This window comes from Solenopsis invicta, chromosome 1 (genome assembly GCF_016802725.1).
Source record: "Solenopsis invicta isolate M01_SB chromosome 1, UNIL_Sinv_3.0, whole genome shotgun sequence".
NCBI classification, from domain to species: domain Eukaryota; kingdom Metazoa; phylum Arthropoda; class Insecta; order Hymenoptera; family Formicidae; genus Solenopsis; species Solenopsis invicta.
Window position 1 is genome coordinate 1,664,730 of NC_052664.1, and position 24,584 is coordinate 1,689,313.

At 29.9% G+C, this 24,584-nt stretch overlaps 1 protein-coding gene across 4 annotated transcripts in view; it reads left to right on the top strand.

Moving 5' to 3' along the window:
• The first annotated feature begins 1,407 nt into the window (after positions 1 to 1,407).
• The window catches only part of LOC105202924 (glycine-rich protein DOT1), a 31,160-nt gene continuing 7,983 nt past the window's right edge, over positions 1,408 to 24,584 (top strand). For 3 of the 4 annotated variants that reach the window (XM_039447282.1, XM_039447292.1, XM_039447296.1), the window contains exons 1-3: positions 1,408 to 1,564; positions 2,395 to 3,273; positions 18,917 to 18,937. In XM_039447282.1, the coding sequence (XP_039303216.1) occupies positions 1,501 to 1,564; positions 2,395 to 3,273; positions 18,917 to 18,937 (964 nt within the window). In that variant the 5' untranslated portion in view covers positions 1,408 to 1,500. The remainder of the gene's footprint in view (positions 1,565 to 2,394; positions 3,274 to 18,916; positions 18,938 to 24,584) is intronic. The other variant, XM_039447287.1, reaches the window with a different exon arrangement.

Here is a 24,584-nt window from a genome sequence, read left to right on the forward strand (position 1 = left end):
GTTTTACATATTTCTTTGAAAAAAAAAAAAGATAAATTTAATCTGTGTGGTATATAAATTAATATTTTAGCATAAATGAATTCCAAAAGGATTTTTATTTATATACATAAGTTTGTTTTATATTTTATACATCAAAAAAATATTTACTTTAAAAAGTTATTCTTTATTTTTATATTAATTTTTTCTAAATGTATATGAAAAGAACTTTCTTAATTTCAGAGAAAATTCTTCTAAAAGATTGATAGCAAATGATTGTGCGATGCCGATTCTGTCAAGTCGGTATACAAGGAAATGCATGTTGAATCTTATTAAAACACTGTTTTCCTCTGATTATCAAGGTTAAATATTATCAAAGTAATTTAAAAGCAAACCAATAAAAATTATAAATACTGTAAATACGTATCTTGTTAAATTAAGTTAGCTCTTCGAGTCACTATTTATTATCGATTCATCCATTATTTAAATATCACGATGTTTAAGGTTTTGTCATTTTATATTACTAATTTGTTTATTATTTAAACTATCCCGATGTTTAAAGTTTGGGCACTAAACATTATATTACTGGTAATGTTAAATTATAATATAGGACATAATTGTTATAAACACTAAATAAAACTTGATCTGCATAGAATGTCTTTGTTCAGAAGTCTATTACAAATGATATAATTCTTATTCATCAAAAATATACCTATGTTAAGAGAACTTGTTAAGTATATAATTTTCTACTTTGAAAATTTAGAAACTGTTTGGTATAAAGTCATAACAATTTCTCTAAGTAAAATATAAGATAAAATTTAACAAACGCTAAAATCAATGTTAAGCGCTTATGCTGAAAAAATAAATGTTTAAAAATTGATATGTTTTAAAACTATTAATTAAACTATTAATTAAATTAAATATTATAAAAACGTTTTATAAGATTTTATATTTAATTTAACGATTTTTTTGTTAATTTAAAATACTCATCAATATCTCATATTTATATGAGATATTTTAATGGTTTAATAAACATTAAATAGACGTTACAAATGCGAAATATTTTAATGGTTTAATAAATGTTTTACAAAGCATTACAAAAATATATCAATTTTTTAAATATTTTTTAAACGTCCATTAAATGTAAATGGCCTGTTTGGAAATTTATTTCATTAATTTATTTTTAGAACTGTGATCCATTGTATTCGACTTAGAATACTTCCTACAGACAAATTTTGTTTGCATTGTGTTTTGTGAGAGAGTGCTAATTGATTAATGTTGATTGAACGTATAATGTAAATGTATAAATGAGAAGATACGATGCCAGGCTCGAGTAAATTCCCGTCAAGGATAATACACGTGTCGTCGATTACCTTAACCTTGGCTAGGCATCTTTTTGCTCTTCAATCCGTTCTACGGATACTTAACGAAACAGCCGGTAGTTTTAGGAAGGAATGAGTGGTCGGAGTGGGAAACAAGATATAAAGACTTGACGGTCGATCGGGATGGAAACCAGACATCGTCATGTGGCAGTATCGAACGATCGGCCTTTTGGCCTTATTACTTGCAGCATGTGTCGAAGCGCGAGGTAAATTATTTTCTTTTTCTCTAGTAACTTGTTATCAACATTAACTCATATCTTGTAAAATATATATTTTGTTTCCATTATCATTTTTAAGGAAAAATGTATTAGTCATAAAAAAAGAAAGTTTTGTGTCAGGAATGAAAGTAAATATTTAAATATATCATTGTTATATTTTTTTTATTATTTATATTATATTTTACAAGAAGTAAGAAAAAAATCTTAAACAGCAAAATAATAAAATGATGTACATATTATTTTTATTTAAAATTGTTAATCACATCTTATAACAAGAATCTTATAACAAGAGATATAATTGCAAAGATCAGTTTATATTTCTAAGATTTTGCCATTAGTAAAACCGCGATAATCTTGTCGTGACGTAATACTCATAAATAAGTGTGAATATGTAATGTGCGCCTTCGTTTTCGTATTAGCTTTGCGATTGCTTCTTGGAGAAAGTGTATATAAAAATGCAAAGTCGTCATAGGTTTTAATTTTTCTGAGAAATCGATAACAAACCTTTGCTATGAATAAGAAAATTTCTTTAGTCATGAAAATTTATGTAGATAATTGATGTTTGTATATACATACTTGAACTCTGATCCAAGATAATCGAACATTTCGCTTAAATGTACTTTAATTTCTTGTAAGCGTTGAACAGTTATACATTTCTTGACCATAATACGAAGAAGAAAGATTTATTATAAATATTATAACTAATTTAGTTATAATTCTGTATAAGTAAATTTCACTGTTTGATTCTTTTAAACTTACTTTTTTTTATGTTAAGTTTAATTTGATTATATAAAAATAATCGTTTTAATTTGTTGCAGAAGCTGAATTACTTCGTTCAAAACGTTACAGCGGAGGCTCATTTGCCTCCAGCAGTGCTAGTAGTTCGGCCAGTGCGAGCTCGCTTGGTGGCAGTTCCTCATCAAAATCCAATTCTCAAGCTGTCGGTAGTGCTTCGGCAGGTGCACAATCCTCGGCTCTGACAAATGCTGGTGGATATGGAGGCAGTCATGATGGTTTCGGAAGTGGTGGATATGGTGGCGATGGCCACGGTGGATTTGGAGGTAGCGGTGGTCACGGTGGACTCGGGGGTGGCGGTGGACACAGCGGACTCGGCGGTGGTGGTGGACTCGGCGGTGGTGGTGGACACGGCGGACTCGGGGGCGGCGGTGGACACGGCGGACTTGGGGATGGCGGCGGCCTTGGTAGTCACGGTGGTTTAGGAAGCGGTAGCGGCGGTGGATATGGTGGTGGTCACGGTGGTTTCGGAGGTGGTCATGGCGGATTCGGAGGCAGCAGTGGTCATGGCGGACTCGAAGTTGGCGGTGGTCACGGTGGTTTTGGAGGTGGTCATGGTGATGGTCATGGCGGTGGTCACGGCGGTTTTGGAGATGGCGGTGGACACGGTGGATTCGGAAGTGGCGGTAATCATGGTGGATATGGAAGCGGTGGAAGTGGTGGACACGGAAGTGGCGGTGGCTATGGAGATGGCGGACACGGAGGTGGCGGACATGGCAGTGGCGGTGGATATGGAGGTGGCGGACATGGTAGTAGCGGTGGATATGGAGGTGGCGCACATGGTAGTAGCGGTGGATATGAAGGTGGCGGACATGGAGCTGGCGGTGGATTTGGCGGTGGCGGACACGGAGCTAGCGGCGGATATGGAGGTAGCGGACACGGAGGTGGTAGCGGTGGATATGGTAATTAACTTTTTATTTTTATTAATTTTATTCTCGCCATATGTTATAGCGAGACTGTGAGGGAGCGTGAGTAAGGTTGCCAGGTCTCCGGAATTATCGGGAAAGTCCCGAAATTCATCTGCTTGTCCTGTGTCCAGTAATTATTTTTTCGGAAATACATAATTTTAACGAAATCTTAGGATTTATTTGATATAATATTTTTTGGCCACTTTTCACAATTTCAACTGTCGATTTACAATTTACATTAAGCAGATTTAAATGATATATCTGAATAATTGTGTATACTGTGATAATTTTTTAATAACATTTTAAACTGAAATAACTTATTTTTAAGATAAAAAGACGAGTCAAAACTAGGCTGTACAGTTTTCTTGAAGAGATTTTCTTAATTGATCAGAAAAATCTTTAGAAAAGAATCATCCTTGTTATACATCCTTGTTTTGATTCGCTCTTTTATTTTAAATAAAGTTATTTCCATTTAAAATGTTATCATTAAAAAGTGATCACAGTATAATATACTATGATTTATGCGGGGACAGTAACTGGAACAATATTTAACTCAAATATATCAATCCATTTTGCATTCATTGCCTTATTGTTAGACATATCCTGGAAATGTTGGTATCAGATCTGGTAACCTTAAGCGTGAGGGTAATCGGAAGATGGGAATCCCGCGGAAGTATCAAGATGCGAGGATGAGTGGGAAAGAAACTGGGAAAGCGGAAAGCACCGCAAGGGGTCATGCGATTAAATGCAAGAGACTATACATTGTGACAGTATATTGCACAATGAATGTATTGTTGCGGAATTACATTGACTTATTAATAGTACGGTACGCAGTATAAATTATAACTATTAATACGCGGACGGACGCGATGACTTGAACATGCGTTCGATACTCATGGCGAACAAAGAAGTTATGACAAAGTTGAAAGAAGTGTAGGCAATCTACCTGCACCATATGAAACAAACGCATCTCTGTAACGTGCTAACTCGTCGCACGTTACATTACGTTGCAGTAACGTCTCAACTGGTGTTCGAAACGTGATTAACATGTTACACAGCGATTCGGATTGAGTTAAAAGCGGACAAAAATAAATTTTCCATTTCTTTAATAAAGTTTTAAGAATATTCTGATTATATTCTTAAAATGAAGGAAGAATGTGGAATATTATTTTGTTTTTCTTTTGAATAATTCAATAAATATTAATGCGACATAATTTTTATTAATACCAGTTTGTTAGCTATAGAATTCTATCATTCTATAGATAGACGTTTGGAACCTGCAACCTGTAAACTTGAAATTTAGTTTTTAAAAACGCAGTAAACAATAACCAGTAATCATCTTACAATGTCTAAAAAGACGACTGTAACAAAATAATTTTAAGAGTTGTTTTTAGAATTCAACGCGAATTATACGAGCGATTATAAATTATTATGGCACCTCGTTATCCCACATGTATCTCATAACCCCCCTCTTTTTTCCTTTCTTTAATTTTCATTTTTTAACTAATTTTACTACTCAACTATGCTTTTGATGCTAAAAACTGAAATCGCGGTCGTTCATTGAAGCGTTTTCAAGAATTAATAAAAAGAAGCAAATGACGAACAATTGAGGAACGGAGGAAAAATATAAGTTCTTCAAAGTTATTACACGTGATATCAACGAATTTACGATAATGTTACATGAGCGCCATTCAGCCGACGTGTGTATACAATACAAATCCTAATAAGATCACTCATGTATCAGTTATTGCGATAAATATTAGAGGAGAAGACGGTATTATGGCTACTATAAATGTTAGGACTATCTCCATTATTTCCGTTATTGGGTGATGAATTCCAAAAATTATTTATGGAATTATTCAATTAGTAACCCGCCGTTTTTTTAGTAACGATCATATATTATACTAATACACAATAGCTAACAATTGTTATAAGGCATTTTTACTTTTGAGCACTTTTAAACTTTTTCAAAGTTTATTTGATCACTTAAATTAATTACCCGTACCTTCTCATTGTTTGTAAATGTGAACGTATTATCACAGGAATGTATGTATACTTGAGGGTTTTTTGTTTTTTAACCTTTTATTCAGCTATATATTTTGTGGTATACAAAATTAAACAATAATATGGGACATATACATTTTATTAATATGTTTTAAACGAAATTTTTATATTGAAATGTTTCTTACTCAAAGAGCGATGTTCCAAAACATCATGTCATTTAGAGATGTCATTTTATCTTTGTTGTTTAATATTATGTAAATATGGCTAAAATAATATTTCTAATGATATCTGTAAATTTGAACACAGAAAAATTCTGAACAATGGAAAATTAAAAATATATACTTTTGTAGCAAAAATATTGTGTTTTTTTTTTAAATTAAATCGATGTTTTAAAAATTATTTTTGGGCTAGCTATATTACCACTTTTTTTTCTATCAATTACGCAATGCGTTACATTTTTATAAATTACGTCCTAATTAATAAATATTTCATTACTTTGAGTCTAGAATCAAACAACACTTTGACGAATACAATTGTTTGAGTGTTAATATAAAATATTGATTACAAACAAAGTTACTAATTGAATAATTGGATAACATCCTTAAGTTTGGCAAAATTGGCAAAAACACGCAGTTTGGGGAAATCTCGTAAATGTTTATAAAATTTACTTAAAAAATTATGAAGCACTAAAAATTGCTTTTGACCTGTAATACCATGTTCATTATTTCTATTTGTTATTACAATTCCCGGTTTTATTAGGATTTGTATTGTATTAAATAAAAAAAGTGACTTATCTTGATGAAATATTGTCCAAATTGTGACGATATGAAAACACTGAAACGAATTACTGAATCATTATTAAAAAATGGTAGCCTGCTTAAAGCATTACGTTGTGATAATAAGTTCTTCGCGGTTCGCGAGACATATACATTTGATTTCTTAACACAAATAATCACGATCAATGCAATAGTTACTAACGAAGCATTTATAACATTATTATTAATGAAAAGTATATTTTGTGTATTTTTGCAAAAAGTATTTCAACCATAGTAAAATTACAAGCAATATCTATGAGAAACATGCTAAAATGTTTAGTAACGCACTAAATTTTTAAATGCAACGTATCGAAAAAATATAATGCAAATACAAACTGTAACAGAACTGCAACACACTTAGCAAAATATCTATTTGCAAATTTTCCGAATGTAATCACAAAATTTTTCTAAAATTTCAATGGTCAGTATTAACATATCAATATAATTTTGCAAAACAGTCTTTACGAATGACGAAACGTTATAATCGTAAATAACCATGATAAAGTTTCTATATACAAAGAATGCCACCAAAGTGTACTTGAAAAATATAATATTTAATTGCATTTAATTATAAATTATGTCTTCACAGATACTTAATGCATAATTATGTATGAATAAATCTATTGTTGTCCGTAATTGTATATATTATATATTAAATTATGCATAATTATACATATTCACCCAGCAAACACCAAGTTTACATATTATCATCACCGTGGTTTTCAAAATTTTTAAAGAAATATGTAGAGGAATATCGAATAAGCACGGGAGGCTAGATTTAAGACAATCTTCTGTTTAAAAAAATTTTTTTTTAGCAAATAACGTGCAATAAAAGTAATTTTTTTTTTAGTTTTTTAACAATCTTATTATTTTTATACGTTAATTCTGTATTGACTATTTTGCATATACAATTACGTATTATTTTACAATTTTTAAAAACGCATTGGCGCCAGCGCCGCACAATGGGTCGAACAGTATGAAAACGCGAACATGATCTTACAAAAAATGTTTTTATCAAATTTGTAATGTTATATTTGGTTACTTAAAATGTTGTAGAAATAGTTTGTAACCTTTATTTTTAAAAATATTGTTATAACTTATACGTAAATAACCATAACTCTTATGAATTGCACTATTCTGGATTTCCATCAATTTAATTGTCTATTTTCAAGGTAGAATTTTCTTTTCCCTTCGTATATTATCATATCAACTTTTTTACAGTAAATGTACTATTCTTTGCCTTGAAATTAATTCATATTTGAATAAAGAAATAGCGTAATTTACAATTTGACAATTAATTTATAATATCTCAAGGAAAATTCAAATTATTAAATTATAAATGAACTTTTACCAAAAATCTTATATTTTAAAATCTAACTTGTTTTATTTTATTAAAGAGACTTTCTACTTTGTGAAGCGACGTGTTTAGTTGCAATAATTTGTAATTTTGAGAGATACATATTTTTTTTGCAAAAAAGGTCCCGAAAAAATCTCAACATATACATATATATGTTTTGAATTATAAATAATAATATGTTACTAAAAATATTAAAAATTATTTTGCGATTATTATTTATAGTGAATAACATTTCATAATTTAGTATTATATTTTTGCATTTTGTGGGTAACAAATTCATAATTTTATTTTACATTCTTTCGTATTCTTTTCTCGTAATTGCCACATTTTCATGTATGAATTCGAATTTATTGATCAACAGTAACACACGCGCGCGCGCGCGCACACACACACACACACACACACACACACACACACACACCAGGCTGGGGAAAGTTACTTTGTAAAAATAACTAGTTACAGTTACAGTAAACCGTTACCCCGATTAAAATGTTATTCTAATTCTTCATATTAATAAATAAATAAATCAATCAATAAATAGCTAGGTGAATAATTAAATAAATAGGTAAATGAGTAAAAATAAATTGCAATTGAAAATTTATCTAATTTTTGAATATTTTTGATCTTTTTTATTATTTATTTATTTATTCGTTTGTTTAATTCAATTATTTAATCCATTTGTTCATTCAGTTACTTAATTTCCATGGCTAACCTCATAGCAATGGGAAAAAATTAACTACGAGATGTTTGTCATGGGTATAAAAGAATATTATTGAAAAAAACATTAACAAAATAAATTGTATAATAAATAGTTTGTTAAACATATTCTTCAAAAAAATGTTTTGACATGTATCACGCATGATTATTTTGTTTTATTGTTATAAAAACCGATAAAGCTATCCGTTTTTATTTAAAATTAGATTTATAAAAAACTGTTTAATTTGTTTGAAGAGAAACTGTTTAACAAATTGCTTGTAAACAATTTATTTTGATTATTTTTTGTTAGAATCTTAATATTAACGTGTAACATACAATTCCACCTTTTTCTTTACAATTTGTTCACGTTGTTAACGTACAATTCTATCTTTTTTTCTCACAATCAAATTATTATTTTAAATAAAAAATTAAAATTTACGAATACGTAATTAATTAAATTCTCAATTGTCACTTTCATTTTTTCGTTACATAGTAAACAATGTTTTGTAAGATTTAACATACATATTTTATTATGTACCAAACAGTTCACCTAATTTTTTTTTGTTAATTGAATTCACGATAAATACATATGTTAAAAAGTAACACAAATATTATGTAAAAAATTAACACAAAATAAATATAGCAATGACATAATTTGGAAACAAATTGTGGAACACAATTCAAATTCATACATGAAAATGTGGCAATTACGAGAAAAGAATACGAAAGAATGTAAAATAAAATTATGAATTTGTTACCCACAAAATGCAAAAATATAATACTAAATTATGAAATGTTATTCACTATAAATAATAATCGCAAAATAATTTTTAATATTTTTAGTAACATATTAATATTTATAATTCAAAACATATATATGTATATGTTGAGATTTTTTCGGGACCGTTTTTGCAAAAAAAATATGTATCTCTCAAAATTACAAATTATCACATTTCTTCAGTAAAATTAACATTAATAATGTCGACACGTGCCTTTTATTAATGTAGCTTAGAATTTACATTTCAAATCTACTGTTTGGTACATAATAAAATATGTATGTTAAATTTTACAAAAAATTGTTTACTGTGTAACGAAAAGATGAAAGTGACAGTTGAGAATTTAATTAATTATGTATTCGTAAATTTTAATTTTAATTGTACGTTTATAACGTGATCGCATTGTGAAGCATTACGGGATACCCTGTATATATATATATATATATATATATATATATATATATATATATATATATATTTTTTTTTTTTTAAATATAAATATTTATTTAAATATTAGTTTTATTAAAAATATTATATATATATATATATATATATATATATATACAGGGTGTCCCAGACCAATGTATAAAGATTACTACGATGAGGTAGAAGTGATCAAGATAAATCAAAAAGTTTAATAACAGTTTGCGATATTTACAATAATTTTCGTGTAATATGTTCTATGCAAAAATAAGGAACTTATAAATTATTAACTTCCCTATGGCGTTTAAAAGCAAACATCATACTTAAAAAAAATTACGTCATTATAATTCCTATTACAAAATATACTTATGTAACAAAGCAAATATGAGATATTTTTTATTAAACTAAGGTGTTTAAAATTGAAAATTGATTTTTTTTGTGATATATTTCAGACCCTATTCAAAAGCCCCCTTTTCCATAACACTATCTAGTATTCTAACTTTAGACAGAGTTTATGTGATAATACGCGAAAGTAATCTTAATTTTACGGAAAAAACAAAAATAAGATAATAATAAAATTAACTTACAGTTAAATGTTTTCTTAAGTTTGCTGTTGAAGTTCTGCTAGCATGTATAATTTTTTTTCCAATACAAATTGTACACAAAAGTGCTAAATTTTTCTCATTTCCCAATTCTTCCTGCACCTCAAATGCCTCTCCATATGCTGGCCATGGTATTTTCTCTTTAGTCTCTTTCGAAGACTGTGGGTCTAATTGCAGTCTCAGTTCTGATGTATTCTCAGCCATTATTTCGTCCATTATCAGAAATAATAACTAATTAAAAAATTAGAAATGAAACAATAAAATTAATAATTTTTAACTTATTGTTAGTTAATTTTTAACATCAGCTAATTATTTTTAAAACATAAAGTTGAATTTATTTTTTTTTCTTGAGTTAAAAATTTATTTATGTAAAAGTAAAGCAATGTTCAAAAAATTTGATCATTTCCAAATAAAAAATATTTTTTATTATTTTATATAAACTTAATTTATAAAATGATAAATTTATTTGATGATTCATAATTGGCTTGTTATTTTTTAAATATTTTGACTTTAAAAAATTATGTAATTTTATATATAATTTAATATTAATGCTTTATAAATTAACTTTTAATTGAAATTAAATTAATTTTATTGTAATACAATTTTTAACTAGTTTAATTTTTGATTTATGTCACTATTAATGTAATTAAAAATTAATGTTATTAACTTTAAATTAATTTAGTTAAAAAAATATATATTAACCCTGATTCTTATATAAATAAAGCAAAAGTACTTCGAACAGAATGATCTCAATAACGCAACAATATGATCTTCTCAATAACGCAATACTAGTAACACTACAGGAATCATTATAGTAGTCACAGGTTACAAGTTATTTACACGTAGATACACGATTGTATGTACACCCAAAGACTTTGATTCTGTCCATGGGGAAATTTTCCAAACTGAGAAGTCGCTATCTTTCTACATACTTACAGTTCATGATTAACGTAACGACCAATAAGCTCTAGTCGTTTCATTAATCATGAACTGCGAGTATGTAGAAAGTGGTGACTTCTCAGTTTGGAAAATTTTTCGATGGACAGAATCAAAGTCCTTGGGTGTACGTGTAGGGCCCGGATATTCAAGTACGATTCCGGGAATCATCAATTCTCTGCTGGCTGATTATCACACGTACACGATAGACCAGCCAGATGGTCCCACAACACGCAGTGATTCTCCGCGAGCATTCCGGAATCGTACTTGAATATCCGGGCCCTATACGTACATACAATCGTGTATCTACATGTAAATAACTTGTAACCTGTGACTACTGGTACGGGGCTGCCAAATGTATACATATAACTCGTAATACATATAGACCTAGTTTACATCGTTAAAACTTTGGTACTCGTATTAAGTTTGGTGCGCACCAATGCTTTAATTACATTTTTTAATATATTATCGTTTCAGAGAGACCAAATAAGATTACTTATCATAAGACCGGTCAATTAAGGTTATATTCAATAGGCCTAATTCGCTACAAAATACGTTTCAGTGTTTCGTTATTTGTATCATTTGGTACGCGTATCAGTTTGGTACGATACCTATTCTTGCTTGATACGTTCGTATCAATTTGATCCGACAGCGTTTACATCGTGAGTACTAAAAATTTAGTACGAATTTGATACGAATATAGTGTTTAATACGCGTATCAAGTACACGATGTAAACTAGACCATAACCATTCACTGTCACATGTATGTTTCTAGACAGAACTTTCTCTCGGATCACATCATCTCTTATCACATCATCTCTCATCACATCACGGATTACATAAGAAGCATAGAACGTAGAATTGTCACTGCATCGAGCAACAGTGGATGCATTCAGCAAACTCAGTAGTTGAGCGAGCGCTCATTGCTATTAATGTATTCTTTTAGGATGTAACCATTAAAGCAACATTAAAGCTGCGTTCGAAAACATCAGTTAAGTACCCTCATATATATCATTTTATCCTTGTTGTTTACCGATTGTTAAATAAAGATAAAATAATACATGACGCCACTTGGGTGATGTTTGAGAATGCTATCTAAATTGGCAAATGAGTTTAAAATATGTAAAGTACTCTGTTAGCCACCTGTCTGTGTTGTTGCTGTAATATTGCCGAAAACAAAGGGCATTAGTTTTCAGCAAATTTAAAGAACAAGATGTGTGTCTCATTTGCCTTTAGTTTGACATCATATGAATTCAGCACGTTTTGCTGCCAATATGCTGCGTATTTGCTGTCAACAGTTTATTGCTTTATACATAAAGAGCAACATAAGAGCAAGTTGCCAACAACATGTGCTGAGTCATAAATTTTAGCAAAAATTCAACATGTCGAAAACGGTTAAATATATGTTTTGTACTTTTTTTTAAAATATATAAAAAATAAATAAGTTAATTCTTTTTTTTGCTGAATTGTCGCCACCCTACCAAAAATGTGCGATAAAACCGATTAAAAAAAAGTAATCCGAATCGATCTACATCAAAAATACAGTATTAAGACCGATTAAAAATAAGATTGGAATCCAGATAGATTTATTAAAACAGAATACATTAATGTAAACGTAATAAATGTTTAGTTTACAAGAAAATATTTCTTGTATTCTTTTTTTAAAAAGAATTAAATTTACATTAAACATTTAATTTATGTACAAGATTAAATAACAATACAAATTGTTATTTACATATAAAAATATAAAATTTTATGTGGACCAATGTTTCACACACACGTTACGTTTGAAAAGAATGAGAGCGAGTATTTGTCTCGAACTTACAACAAACAAGTCCTAAAAGCTTACAGAAGTATGAGCTGGGATGTCCGCTGCGGTGGCACCTAGATATAACGCCTGTGGCCGCACTCGACTCACGAGAAAATCCCCCGCAGCGTGGCCACCTAGCGATGACGCCAGCACTCACTTGTTAAATTCATTTCAATCCGATCTGATAGCCAAGTAAATAATTAATTTACTCCTGTTTATTTATTACATTACACACATCAGGGTAACTTTGTTACAAGTAACGAATATATCTGCTTTTTCCTATGTTTTGATGCACTGTGCGCCGGCGGGATTTGAACCTACGTTTTCGGAATAGCATCTAATACGCTAACACTGACCTAATTGTACACTTGTAATATCTTAAATAAAAAGTTATATTTAAAATAAGATGATTTGAATAGAAAGGAACTTGTGTCGTGAGTACTGCTCCGCTAGTCTTTCATCGTTTATTATATTATCTGTAATTCTTTTTATGCTCTAATAATATTTGCCACATGTGATCAAACTAGGTTATGTTTTGTGAGAAATATCTTGCAAAAAGATATATCATTTTTAAGAGAACTTAATAAGATCTTCAAAAAGTCCTTTTGAAAAGCTTTTTACTCTGAGACATCTATAGATAAACATCATAAAGAGCTCTTTTGAAAGGGTGCTTTTCAACAAGAATATTTGGAAGTGACACGTTGCTACACAGAGAAACACAGTGAAACACAGTTGTGTAGTCTACCCCTATAACCATTTCTGCAACTGCAAAAGTTGGTAACAGATTTTAGTCCACATATGGTCCGCATACATTGGTATTTCCGGTACTGTTAGCAGATTTATACCAAATATACTACAACCTTGTTGGCAGAGTATATGACAAATTGGCGTTGAAAAGCAAGCAAATTTGTTGAAAGTTTTGATGACAAATTTATAACAAATATTAAACAAGTTTTCTATTGCGAAAATATTAGTAATTTTTACGCAAGAATGCAATATTATCTCTTTGTCAAAGTACACGACAAATTGGAAGTTGATAACAGACAGATTTGTTGTTTGTATGATTGACAAATTGATGGCAGATAGTAAACAAGCTTGCTATTACGAAAATGTCAGCATTTATCACACAAGAATACAACGTTAGTTTAGTTCCGTAAAGCGCATAATGCGCATGACATATTCCTTGTTGATCACCAAAAGTTAAACAAGGATAAAATGTTACATTACGCACATTATGCTCTGTTTACGAAATTTGACCATTATCTTTTTATCAAAATAATTATGCAACTAATTTGTTTATAATAATTATAACAACTATAACAATTAAGAAAGCGTCATATATGTTTCTTTAGTAATTTTTCCCGGTGAATCGATTGGTGCAATCAGTTTTCCTCTATAATCATTTTTAATAATTTGTTTATAACAATTAAATGAAAAATTGACTTTTGCAACGTGCTCTTTACGTCAATAATGTTTTATTATGCTTCAATACTATTTCTAATTGTTATTTTTTGACTGATCTGGCCAGGAAAAGATTTTAATTACTTATATAGTTTATATTAAAAATATCTAAGGTTAAATACCCACATAGCACGTAATATTTCTGTGATATCACAGAATCATTGCAATATCACAGAAATATTACATATTACTGTGAAATATCACAGAAATATTACTGTGATATTACACAGTGATAATGACATTGAAATATTCCACTGATATCACAGAAATATCACAGAAATATTATTGTGATATTACACAGTGATAATAACATTAAAATATTCCAATGATATCATTGCAATATATTGTTGCAATATTTAATTTCAAAGAACAAGGTAATGTCAAACCACGTTTTTATTATGTCTTATTAATGCAACGTCACTATCTCTTTGATTAATTTCGATATTTTTAGTATCCTTAATATTCTTGGTAATTTCGGTATCCTATAGAAGAAATCAACTTACAAATAAAATAATAATGTCTTTGCCCTTTCGTGGAATAAAAGTAAATGTTAAGAAAAAAAATTTATTATAAATTTATTATTAGTTTAGATATTTACTTAGTTTATTCCTTAAACTGTATATATGTATAAACTATAATGTACGCTCTTCTATGTAATCTATCAATTTAATTGTTGCTTTACAACTCGATCAATAATGATTTTATTAAAAAATTACAGAAAAACCTTTGTATTTATTTTATTGTCATTTATAATTTTTACAGGAGCACAAAATTGATTTTAATTTTTAAAAATTTTTATCATGAGGAATTTAAAAAAAAAATGTTTACAAAAAGTTTTGTTAATACACATTTATTATTCACTTGGCAATAAATATTTCAAAGTATATTAAGAAGTTTTTAAGAAAACATACATTTTTACGTTATTTAATATTTACTGCTCGGTACATTATTTTGTGAAATAGTTTATTCATTAATATTGATTAGACTATTATACACCACAGTAAAAGGTTTTTCAAGTTAATTAAAATATTAAATTTCCAACAAATTTTTCTTTAGATTTCACTTTTTTTTCAACTCTATTAAAAAATATGATTATATATATTCTATCATTAATTAGGTATTTTACAATGTTCATTAATTATATGTATGTATATAATGTTGCGACTCGGTCACCGACCGTCACAACATACGACGAAACAAGCGAGCACGTACACAGCCGCTATGCGGTCCCGCCGTGTATAAGACTCCACGCAAACAAGTGAGTGCTGGCACCACCGCTAGGTGGCCGCGCCGCTGGAGACCTTCTCGTGAGTCAAGTGCAGCCTCAGGTGTTATATCTAGACGCCACTGCGGCCGACCGGGCCAACTCACCACGACTCACTAGCTCACACTTCAGTGAGATTTTAAAGAAAATTGTTGCTTGTTGTAATTTGGAAACAAATACTTGTTCTAATTTTTTTCCAATGTAACGTCCCTTGAAAAAAAAGTTGATAAACTTGTTTCAATAAACTGATTACTGATCAGTAACTGATTATATTTTGTCAGTTACTGATCAGTAATCAGTTTATTGAAACAAGTTTATCAATTTTTTTTTAAGGGGTACTTGTGGAACGCTGTTCCATATAAAATTTTATATTTTTACATGTAAATAATATTTTGTATTGTTATTTAATCTTGAACATAAATTAAAATTATAATTCAAATTGAATCTTTTTTAACAAAAATGAAAAAGGATACAAGAGATTTTTTTTGTAAATTAAACATTTATTACGTTTACATTATTGTATTCTGTTTTAATAAATATAATTATTTTTTTTATGTTTAATATATATTACATGTAACGATATGAAAATAATATTAAGAATAACAATAAAAATAAAATAAATTGAAATAATTTATTTATTTAATTTTTTGCAATATTATTTAAATATCACATAAACATCACAGAAATATTGTGAAATATCACAGTAATATTACTATGAAATATCACAGTAATATTACTGTGATGCGTTTTCGCGGACATTTTGATATTACTGTGATATCACAGTAATATTTCGTGATATTTCTGCAATATTTCATTTGTAATATTGCAATGTAAAAGTGATATTGCTATGATATCACTGCAATATTACGTGCTATGTGGGTTATGTTATTCCGAAATCTTAGGATTGAATCCCGCCGGCGCCGACATGCGTTTTCAAAAATTTATAAAATAATGCGTAATCGTAATAAGTGAATTAAAATGTTATATGTGAAACAGTGGATACAGATTAAGCTACAAGAATAATAAAATCTGTTAAAAAAATAAATTTTTTTGTTGGTCTCGGAAACGTCAGATTTGATCTGTATTTGGTATCATTCTATCAGCACGTTTGAAAATAGATTTGGTTTGGATTTGGCATTATTTTGTCAACGCATTTGATAACAGATTTGGTTTGTGTTTGATGCCATTTTTTCATCAAATTATTATTATCAAATTCTGTTTCAATTTGACTTCATATGTATTCATCAGATTACATTGGGCATCCTAATGCGGACACAGTAGGATACGGTTTTGGTACGAAATTCCGCTGGAATTTGGTGCCAATTTGATATCTTTTGCGTACAAAATATTTGCTAGGTATTGTAATTAGAACAGATAAGTTACCAAACGGTCATCTAGCCCAGTGAGAAATGACAGGTTGAAAAAACATCTAACCAACGTTTAATAAACCAGTTGATATAGACGTTTAAAATTTGGTCGATTAGATGTCTTTGTGTCATCAAAATTAAACGACTATTAGACGTCTTGCATAAACTCTCTCTAAATATTTTCTTTAAAATATTCGCATAACTATTATTTTATTGCATCACATGATCTTAATGAACAAAACAATATTTTTGTAATATTTTAAAAAACATTTTTCGTACAAAAAAAATTCTCAGGTATTTCTTTTCGGAAATTCCCGAGCGGCCACCAATCTAAATCGCGACTCCAATGAACGTTGCTTGATTTCCGTGATCGCTGCGAACTGATCCCTTATGATGACCTGTAAATACTTTGTAGTTATATGTGTAAATAACTGGTAGATCAAATCAATATATGTTATCGAAAAGATGAAACATGTATAATTAAAGAATATTATTTATAAAAAAATATATAAAATTATTTTTTTTACAATTTTTACAAATGCGGAATAGAATCTGGAATAACTTTTCTGTTATTTGTTTAAGTAAAAATGCAACTAGAAATTATGTATTAATATAATAATTAAATTAAATATGAAAGAATTTTGGGAAGTTAGGTTTATAAAAGACGTCTAAAGGACGTCTTGCATGACCCAATTTTTAACTTTATGTTATCTGGATAAGAGAAGAAAATAGTGACGTTAATTATTCTTGTTAATTATATATTTGCAAAACTAATAGAAACGAAATTTTTGAATGGTTAAAAAGTAATTGAAATACTTATTAATATCAACCATTGACGTTGAATAGACGTCTTTTCAACGGGCGAATCCCGATAGCACACGGGACCGATAGCACACGACCACTCACTGCGGCCAATATCTAGAGTTTTTCCATTTGTTGAGTTAGATTAGTCAAAATGTCTCTTTTCAACTTATTAATATCAACCATCAACGATATAGACGTTGAATAGACGTCTTTTCCCACTTATTACATCAACCATCAACGACATAGACGTCGAATAAACTTTTCAACTTATCATTTCTCACTGGGAGAGTTCGTAAAAGACTGACTTAAAAAACACAGATTTGAATTGAATCAGAAATCTATTCATAAAAAATTCAGACCCGTTAAAGAAAAAATTTTACATTATCCAACGTAGGAATAACTTTTTTACAATGCCGACAAAGGAATAAACCTGCAAATTAATCCGATGAAATACGTACGAATAATGGACAAACAACAAATGCATTGTTTCTTAAGCTTATACAATTTCTTAAATAAAAATAATGAATATTGATTACCATCTAAAAGTTCTAGGTCCGGTACGGTATTCGAACATGAAGACATTTTTAGTAAAAATATAAGTCCAGTGTGCTAATTTAAAGGTGTAGTATGTAAAGAAATAACAGGTTCAAACTATAATTTTAATTTTGTATGTTAAGGCGACAAAACATGATTGAACATGACTAAAATGTACCAGTACTACACTTTAAAAATAATTTCTTTACCCAATGTGTTGATACTATTGATGGTTGATATGACTCAAGATTGAGCTGTGTCTTGCATTGTCACACTGTGTCTCTCTGTGTCATAGTTGAAAAGCACCACTATAGACACTGTGTTGCACAATGTTGCCTGTGTCTTTTGTTGAAAAGCACCTAAAGACATCTTGGAAAAAATAATTTATTGATGTCATTTTTAAGTGAAATTAATAAGGTCTTAAAAAAGTTCTCTTAAAGAGGTTTTTTGAAAGACATCATGCACAAAGATAAACTTATTGATATCATTTTCAAGAAAAATTAATGAAGTTTTTAATAAGTTTTCTTAAAGAACTCATCCTCTCAATAATGCTCACTGGGTTTTTATTTAACGATTATCCAATATAATGTGTGCAAATTATATGAATGTGCATGTGTGCGTGCGTGCGCGCGTGTGCATGTGTGTGCGTGCGTGCATGCGTACGTGTATGTGTGTGTGTGTGTGTGTGTGTGTGTGTGTGTGTGTGTGTGTACGCGCGCTCGTATATGTGTGTATATTTCTCCAAATATTTAACTTATCTAGAATTAACATTTGATGAATTTTTTCAGGACTTGGAGGTTATGGCGGTGGTAAGTTTAAAAAAATTGGCATTTTATATACAAGAATTTTATAGACGATGAAGACACGTATCTGTAATAATAATTAAACATTAATATTTATAGTTTAAAGAACTTTGTCTTAATAGTTTAAAAAACTTTGTCCAGTTTTGTAAGGATTTGGGGGAGTGTCCCAGTTGCACACAGACCCGATTGGACACCACCAATCATTACAGCCGATGCCTAGAGTATTTTTGTTGGTTGGGTTAGATTAGATTACGTCAGAGCTCGCAACGATCTGCACATTTCGGGCCGATTCCTGAAGCGACGCTCACTGGCCCCCCACTACCGCTCGAGGCTCGTCGGCCGAGCTGCCGATCGCGAGCCGAGCGCTGTGGCCTCAGGGGCGTCCCCATCTCAGAAGTATGTTGAATATGTGCTCTTCTACTAAAGTACCTCAAGGGTAATGTGGAAAGCTATTGTCTAAATTCTAATTACCGTACATAGCTTTCCACATTACCCATGAGGTACTATTATTGATGCATTTTTTTATGTGGTTTCCCCAGTAGGCCTAGTCCACTAAAAAATCAAAGAAAATAAAATATGTACTATATATGGGTGATGTAAAAAGCTTTTGTCTAAATTCTAATTACCGTACATTATTGTTATTATAAAAATAAGTTAAAAAAAATTTTTCTCAGGGTACGCTACTAGCGTATTTTTAACTTAGGGACGCTCCTGAGGCAGAGCGCCGCTCGCGTGTTCGCGAGCTCGACCTTCGAGCGGCGAGCGGAAGCGGAGAGAAAAGTGGGCGTCGCTTCAGGAATCGGCCCAAAATGTACAGATCGTTGCGAGCTTCGGATTACGTGATTGGTGGTGTCCGATCAGGTCTGTGCGCAATTGGGACTTACTCGGATTTGGGGAGTTTGAGGCCACCTATGTTCAGTCATTAATCGTATATGATTTTATAAATATCTGATAACAATAGTAATTAAGAAAAAATAAGTTAATTAGATCATCCCACCAAAAAAAGTTCTGTATTGTTCGTTCCATAGACATAGGGATATAGCTACAGCGTATAAGCTCGGATGATAGGCGAGGGGTGTGATGCTAAAATACAGAGGGCGACTGTGCCTAAGTTTTATTGGCTACGATTGTGCGCATGCTATCAGCCGTGTAACATAACTTAGTCGTCAGTTGCAAATAGTAAATAAAATAAATTAATACAAATTAATAATTTTTTTGGGGAAAAAGATTTAATATTTAATAATACGTGATATTACTTAATCTTGTTCAATTTAAAGTTGTGTTATGACTGAAAATTAATTTGGGGCGCAGTTCATTGAATTTAAGAAAAGTATATAAAATCACACAAACAATACAAGCACGAAGACCTAGCTGCGTAGAAGGCATTCTTGTTCAATTTGTACAAATTAATAAGTTTGTTGAAGAAAGTTTGTTGACTATTTGTTTTTTCTTTATTAATAGCATTTAAAGTGATGTAATGCAATTTAATTTTTGTATTATTGTTCAAATTAAGTGAATATGATTCTCCATCATTGAATGATCGTGAACGTGTTCTGTAAAATTCTTAAAAACATCAACTCTTATAAAATTTGTTAAAATTTTATTTGTTAAATAGTGGCCAAGATATTTCTTTTATATAAATGTGTTACTATCGTAAAAAACACAACAAATTTTGATTTCATATTTACCAGCAATTAATAAGTTTGTTCGAATTGCTTGAAACCATCACAAATTTTTGCACCCGAGATGAGATAAATATATATTTGACCGTAAGAGAGAGATGACGAAAAAATTAATGCAAAAAAAGCAGCAACCCGAACAGGCTTAATATCACATCATGGGAAGGTTGTGAATTAATCTTTTACGATTTTTCCTATTTATTTAATTATTTTTGTTGGCTTTTACTACTAATGCAGTAATACAATTTAATGTATTAATATATTTAAAATTCTCTTTGACTGTTGTTATTTTCACAAAATTTGGAATATTAATAGATTATATTTGCTTACATCTGTCAACACTTGCGCATGCGCACGGTAACAGCCAATCAGACTTACAATTAGGCACACCCCGTGCAGCACAAAAGCTTGTAGCAATATTGCTGCAATGTTGCAATGTTGCATGTTACGATGCAATTTTGCAGAAACATTGCAAAGATATTTCTTTTTGCAATATTACTTCAGCAATATTGCAGCATTATTTAAAAAAATATTATGAAAAATATAATGACCTATTCTATTGTATTATAAATGCTTGGTTATTATAATAAGAATTACTGTTATAATTTAATTATAATTATTTTTATCACTTCCAAATTTAATTGAATTCTTAAATGAAACACGTTATATTATTATACATACTAATTGGCATATTAATCTTAATATATCAGTAATACTAAAACTTTCCATAATAAATTGATGCGTTTTTTTAAAACAATTTTACTTTGTGTGTTAAGAATATTATGTCAAGTTGTATATAACACATGAGTAAAATCTTGCGTATAATGGAGGAATAGAAATGATTATTAAATATTAGAAACAGAAAAATTAGAAATACAGATTAAGGAGGGAAAATTAGGAAAAAATAGAAAAAAGTTGATTTTCATAAATTTTTTTGCAATACAAGATTTTCAATGAACTGTCTATAACTTTTCTCATAATTCGTAAATATAGAAAAAAAATTTTTTAACCAAATTAGTTTCAATATGGCGACATAATGGCGACGCTCTCTCTCCAAGTCCTAGTTTTTGAGGACATCAAAACGTCGTACAATATAATTCAAAAAATATTTGATCAATATAGCTGAGACGGTGCGTTTTACTAAATTTTCCATCAAGTGAGCCTATGAAACTTGTAAAAATAACTATACAAACAGTTTTTTTACATGGTAAAAATAAAATTTTTTTGCAAAAAATTGACATTTTTTTCAAAACTGCGTTTTGAGTTTAAAGAATTTTTATTTTAGTACTTTTCACTATTAGATTGAGGTTTTTCCGGTGTGCAATTTCATCAAAACGACAGATTTGTTCGGTTTTTTTATTTCAGAATGCGATAAAAAAGTACTTCATTGTACGCCATTCAATCCCTTCGAAAATCAGGACTTGTAGAGCAAGCGTCATTACGCCGCCATATTTAAATTAATTTGTTTAAACAAATTTTTTCTACATTTACGAATTATAAGAAATGTGTGAGAAAAGTTAATGAACAGTTCATGAAAAGTCTTGTGCCGCAAAAAAAATTTACGAATATCAGCTTTTTTCGCCGATTACATGACCTTTCTCTCTTAAATGTAAAATAAATATAATATTTTACGACTTACACTTTTGTTGTGCGCTCGAACGCACGATATCGGACCTAAGTCCGGTTTACACCGGGAAGGGGGGATAAGGGCCGGTGAGAAAACTTACTGAAGGAAGAGTCCGTTTGGAACGAAGACGTTTATTTTAGCACTGTCCGTTATCACTCACGAGCGTAAGCCGTATTACAACATTTAGGTCTTGAACGGACGAGAGTGTACGCTTGTAGTGACTGGAGTGTCGGTGTTGGTTTTTCGTACGTGTGGTTCTTGAGGTGGTTAACTTCTTTTTGTGTATTGCTTATGGATTGATGCGTAACGTGTAGATACGTAAAAGCTACTCCGTTGCTCGATTGTCAGGCGGTCCCTTTACTGAAGTGATTGTTCTAAGCCGCTTCTTGGCGCAATTACTTCCGCTTTGTCAGCGCGTACGCAGCACATTTTCGATCGTTGCCTGATGGGTTTTTGGGATTTTGGGTTGTCGATTTTGCCTTGTGTTGCGAAAGTGCTTGCTAAGTGGTTTTACTTCCGGGGCATGATAACTGATTCTTGTTGCTATGCACCGTGTTATGGCTAGGCTATAACACCTTATTTGTCTCTATCGTGCGTTTTGTTTAATTTTTATTTTTAATTTTTTGTATGTTTGATATTAAATCCATACAATACATAAGTTTGCAGCAATTAACATTCCAACGTTACAGCAATGTTGCTGCAAGTATTACTGTAAGTATTTCTCCATTGCTGTACATTGTGTGATGTTTTGCTGCAATATTGTTGCAAATACTCTTCCATTGCTACAAATCTGTCCGTCGGCGCGTTATTTCTTGTAACATATATTTCTCGCTACGTTTCACTTGTCCGTCCGCGCGTGTTAGCAGTCTGTACAATTTACTATGAATTCTCTTTCCCATCAAAATAAATGTTTTCTTATACATCGTAAAACCACCGCGTAGTTATTCAAACGCACTGAAAAAGCTTTTCTCTCTCCCGATCAAACCTTTTCTTTTGCACTGTTCCGGCAAACTAGTCCGCGCGAAGAAAACGGTTTATTACAATTGCTATAACATTGCTGCAATATATTATAACACAATGATGATAAGAAGGCCTTCTTCGGTCGTAGCTAGATCTTAGTGTCTATATTTATTCGTGTGATTTTATATTCTTCTTTGAATTCAACTAGAATGTGGGCCGAATTGTTTTTCGTAACACAGCATGTCAAATAAGAATTAGTAATATCACGATTTTTATTAAATCAATTAATTTAATATAATAATTGATGCTAATATTATGTCCGCGAAAATTTATCGTAGTAAGTAACTGCAACATTTTAGTAATATTACTAAGATATTTCAGTAATATTCTTTAATATTATATAATATTAAAGAATATTACAGAAATATTGTTGATATATTGCTGCAATATATTATGCCCGCAAAAAATTGTCATAGAAATATTACTGAACATTTCAGTAATATTGTTGTAACATTACTAAAATATATTATGTACGCGAAAATTTGTCGCAGTAATATCATTGTAATATTTCAGTAATATTTCCGAGATGTTGCAATAATATTCCTGTGATTAATTTTCACAGACATAATACATTGCAGCAATGTTACAGCGATATTATTGAGATGTAGCAGTAATATTCTTGTGACCATTTTTTGCGAACATAATATATTGCAGCAATATTCCCACGCTGTCACTCATCCAAGTCGCGACTCCGGTCAACGTTGCTTAACCTCAAAGCCTCTCTATGAACTAATCCCTCATGATGATCTGTGCTGATGAACACTTTGTGCTGATGTATATATAACTGGTAGTTTAGGTCAATACACGTTATTTGTTTAAATAAAAATGCAACTAGAAAATATATGTTAATATAATGCAATAATTAAATTAAATACGAAAAAATTTATAAATTATTATTATAAATGTTTATTTTTTATTTATCATAAATATTTACTGAAATATTTTATAAAATATTTTAGTAAATATTTTATAAAATATTTTATAAATATTTTAATAACATTTTGGATAAAGATTTTTATAATTATTTTTGTCATGTACATAAAATATATATAAAATATTTTCTTAACATTTATAAAAAATATTTATGATAAATATTTATTAATCATAAATATTATGTGCTATATCATATTGCAATATTGCTGCAATGTCATAATAATATTATAATGTGATATATTGTATTCTAATATTTTTGCAATATTACTGCAATATTGCAATGTTATTTACAATGTATATTTTACATTGTAATATTGCAATATTACAATGTAAAATATATTTCAATATTGTTGCAATGTTATAACAATGTTATAATGCGATATATCACATTCTC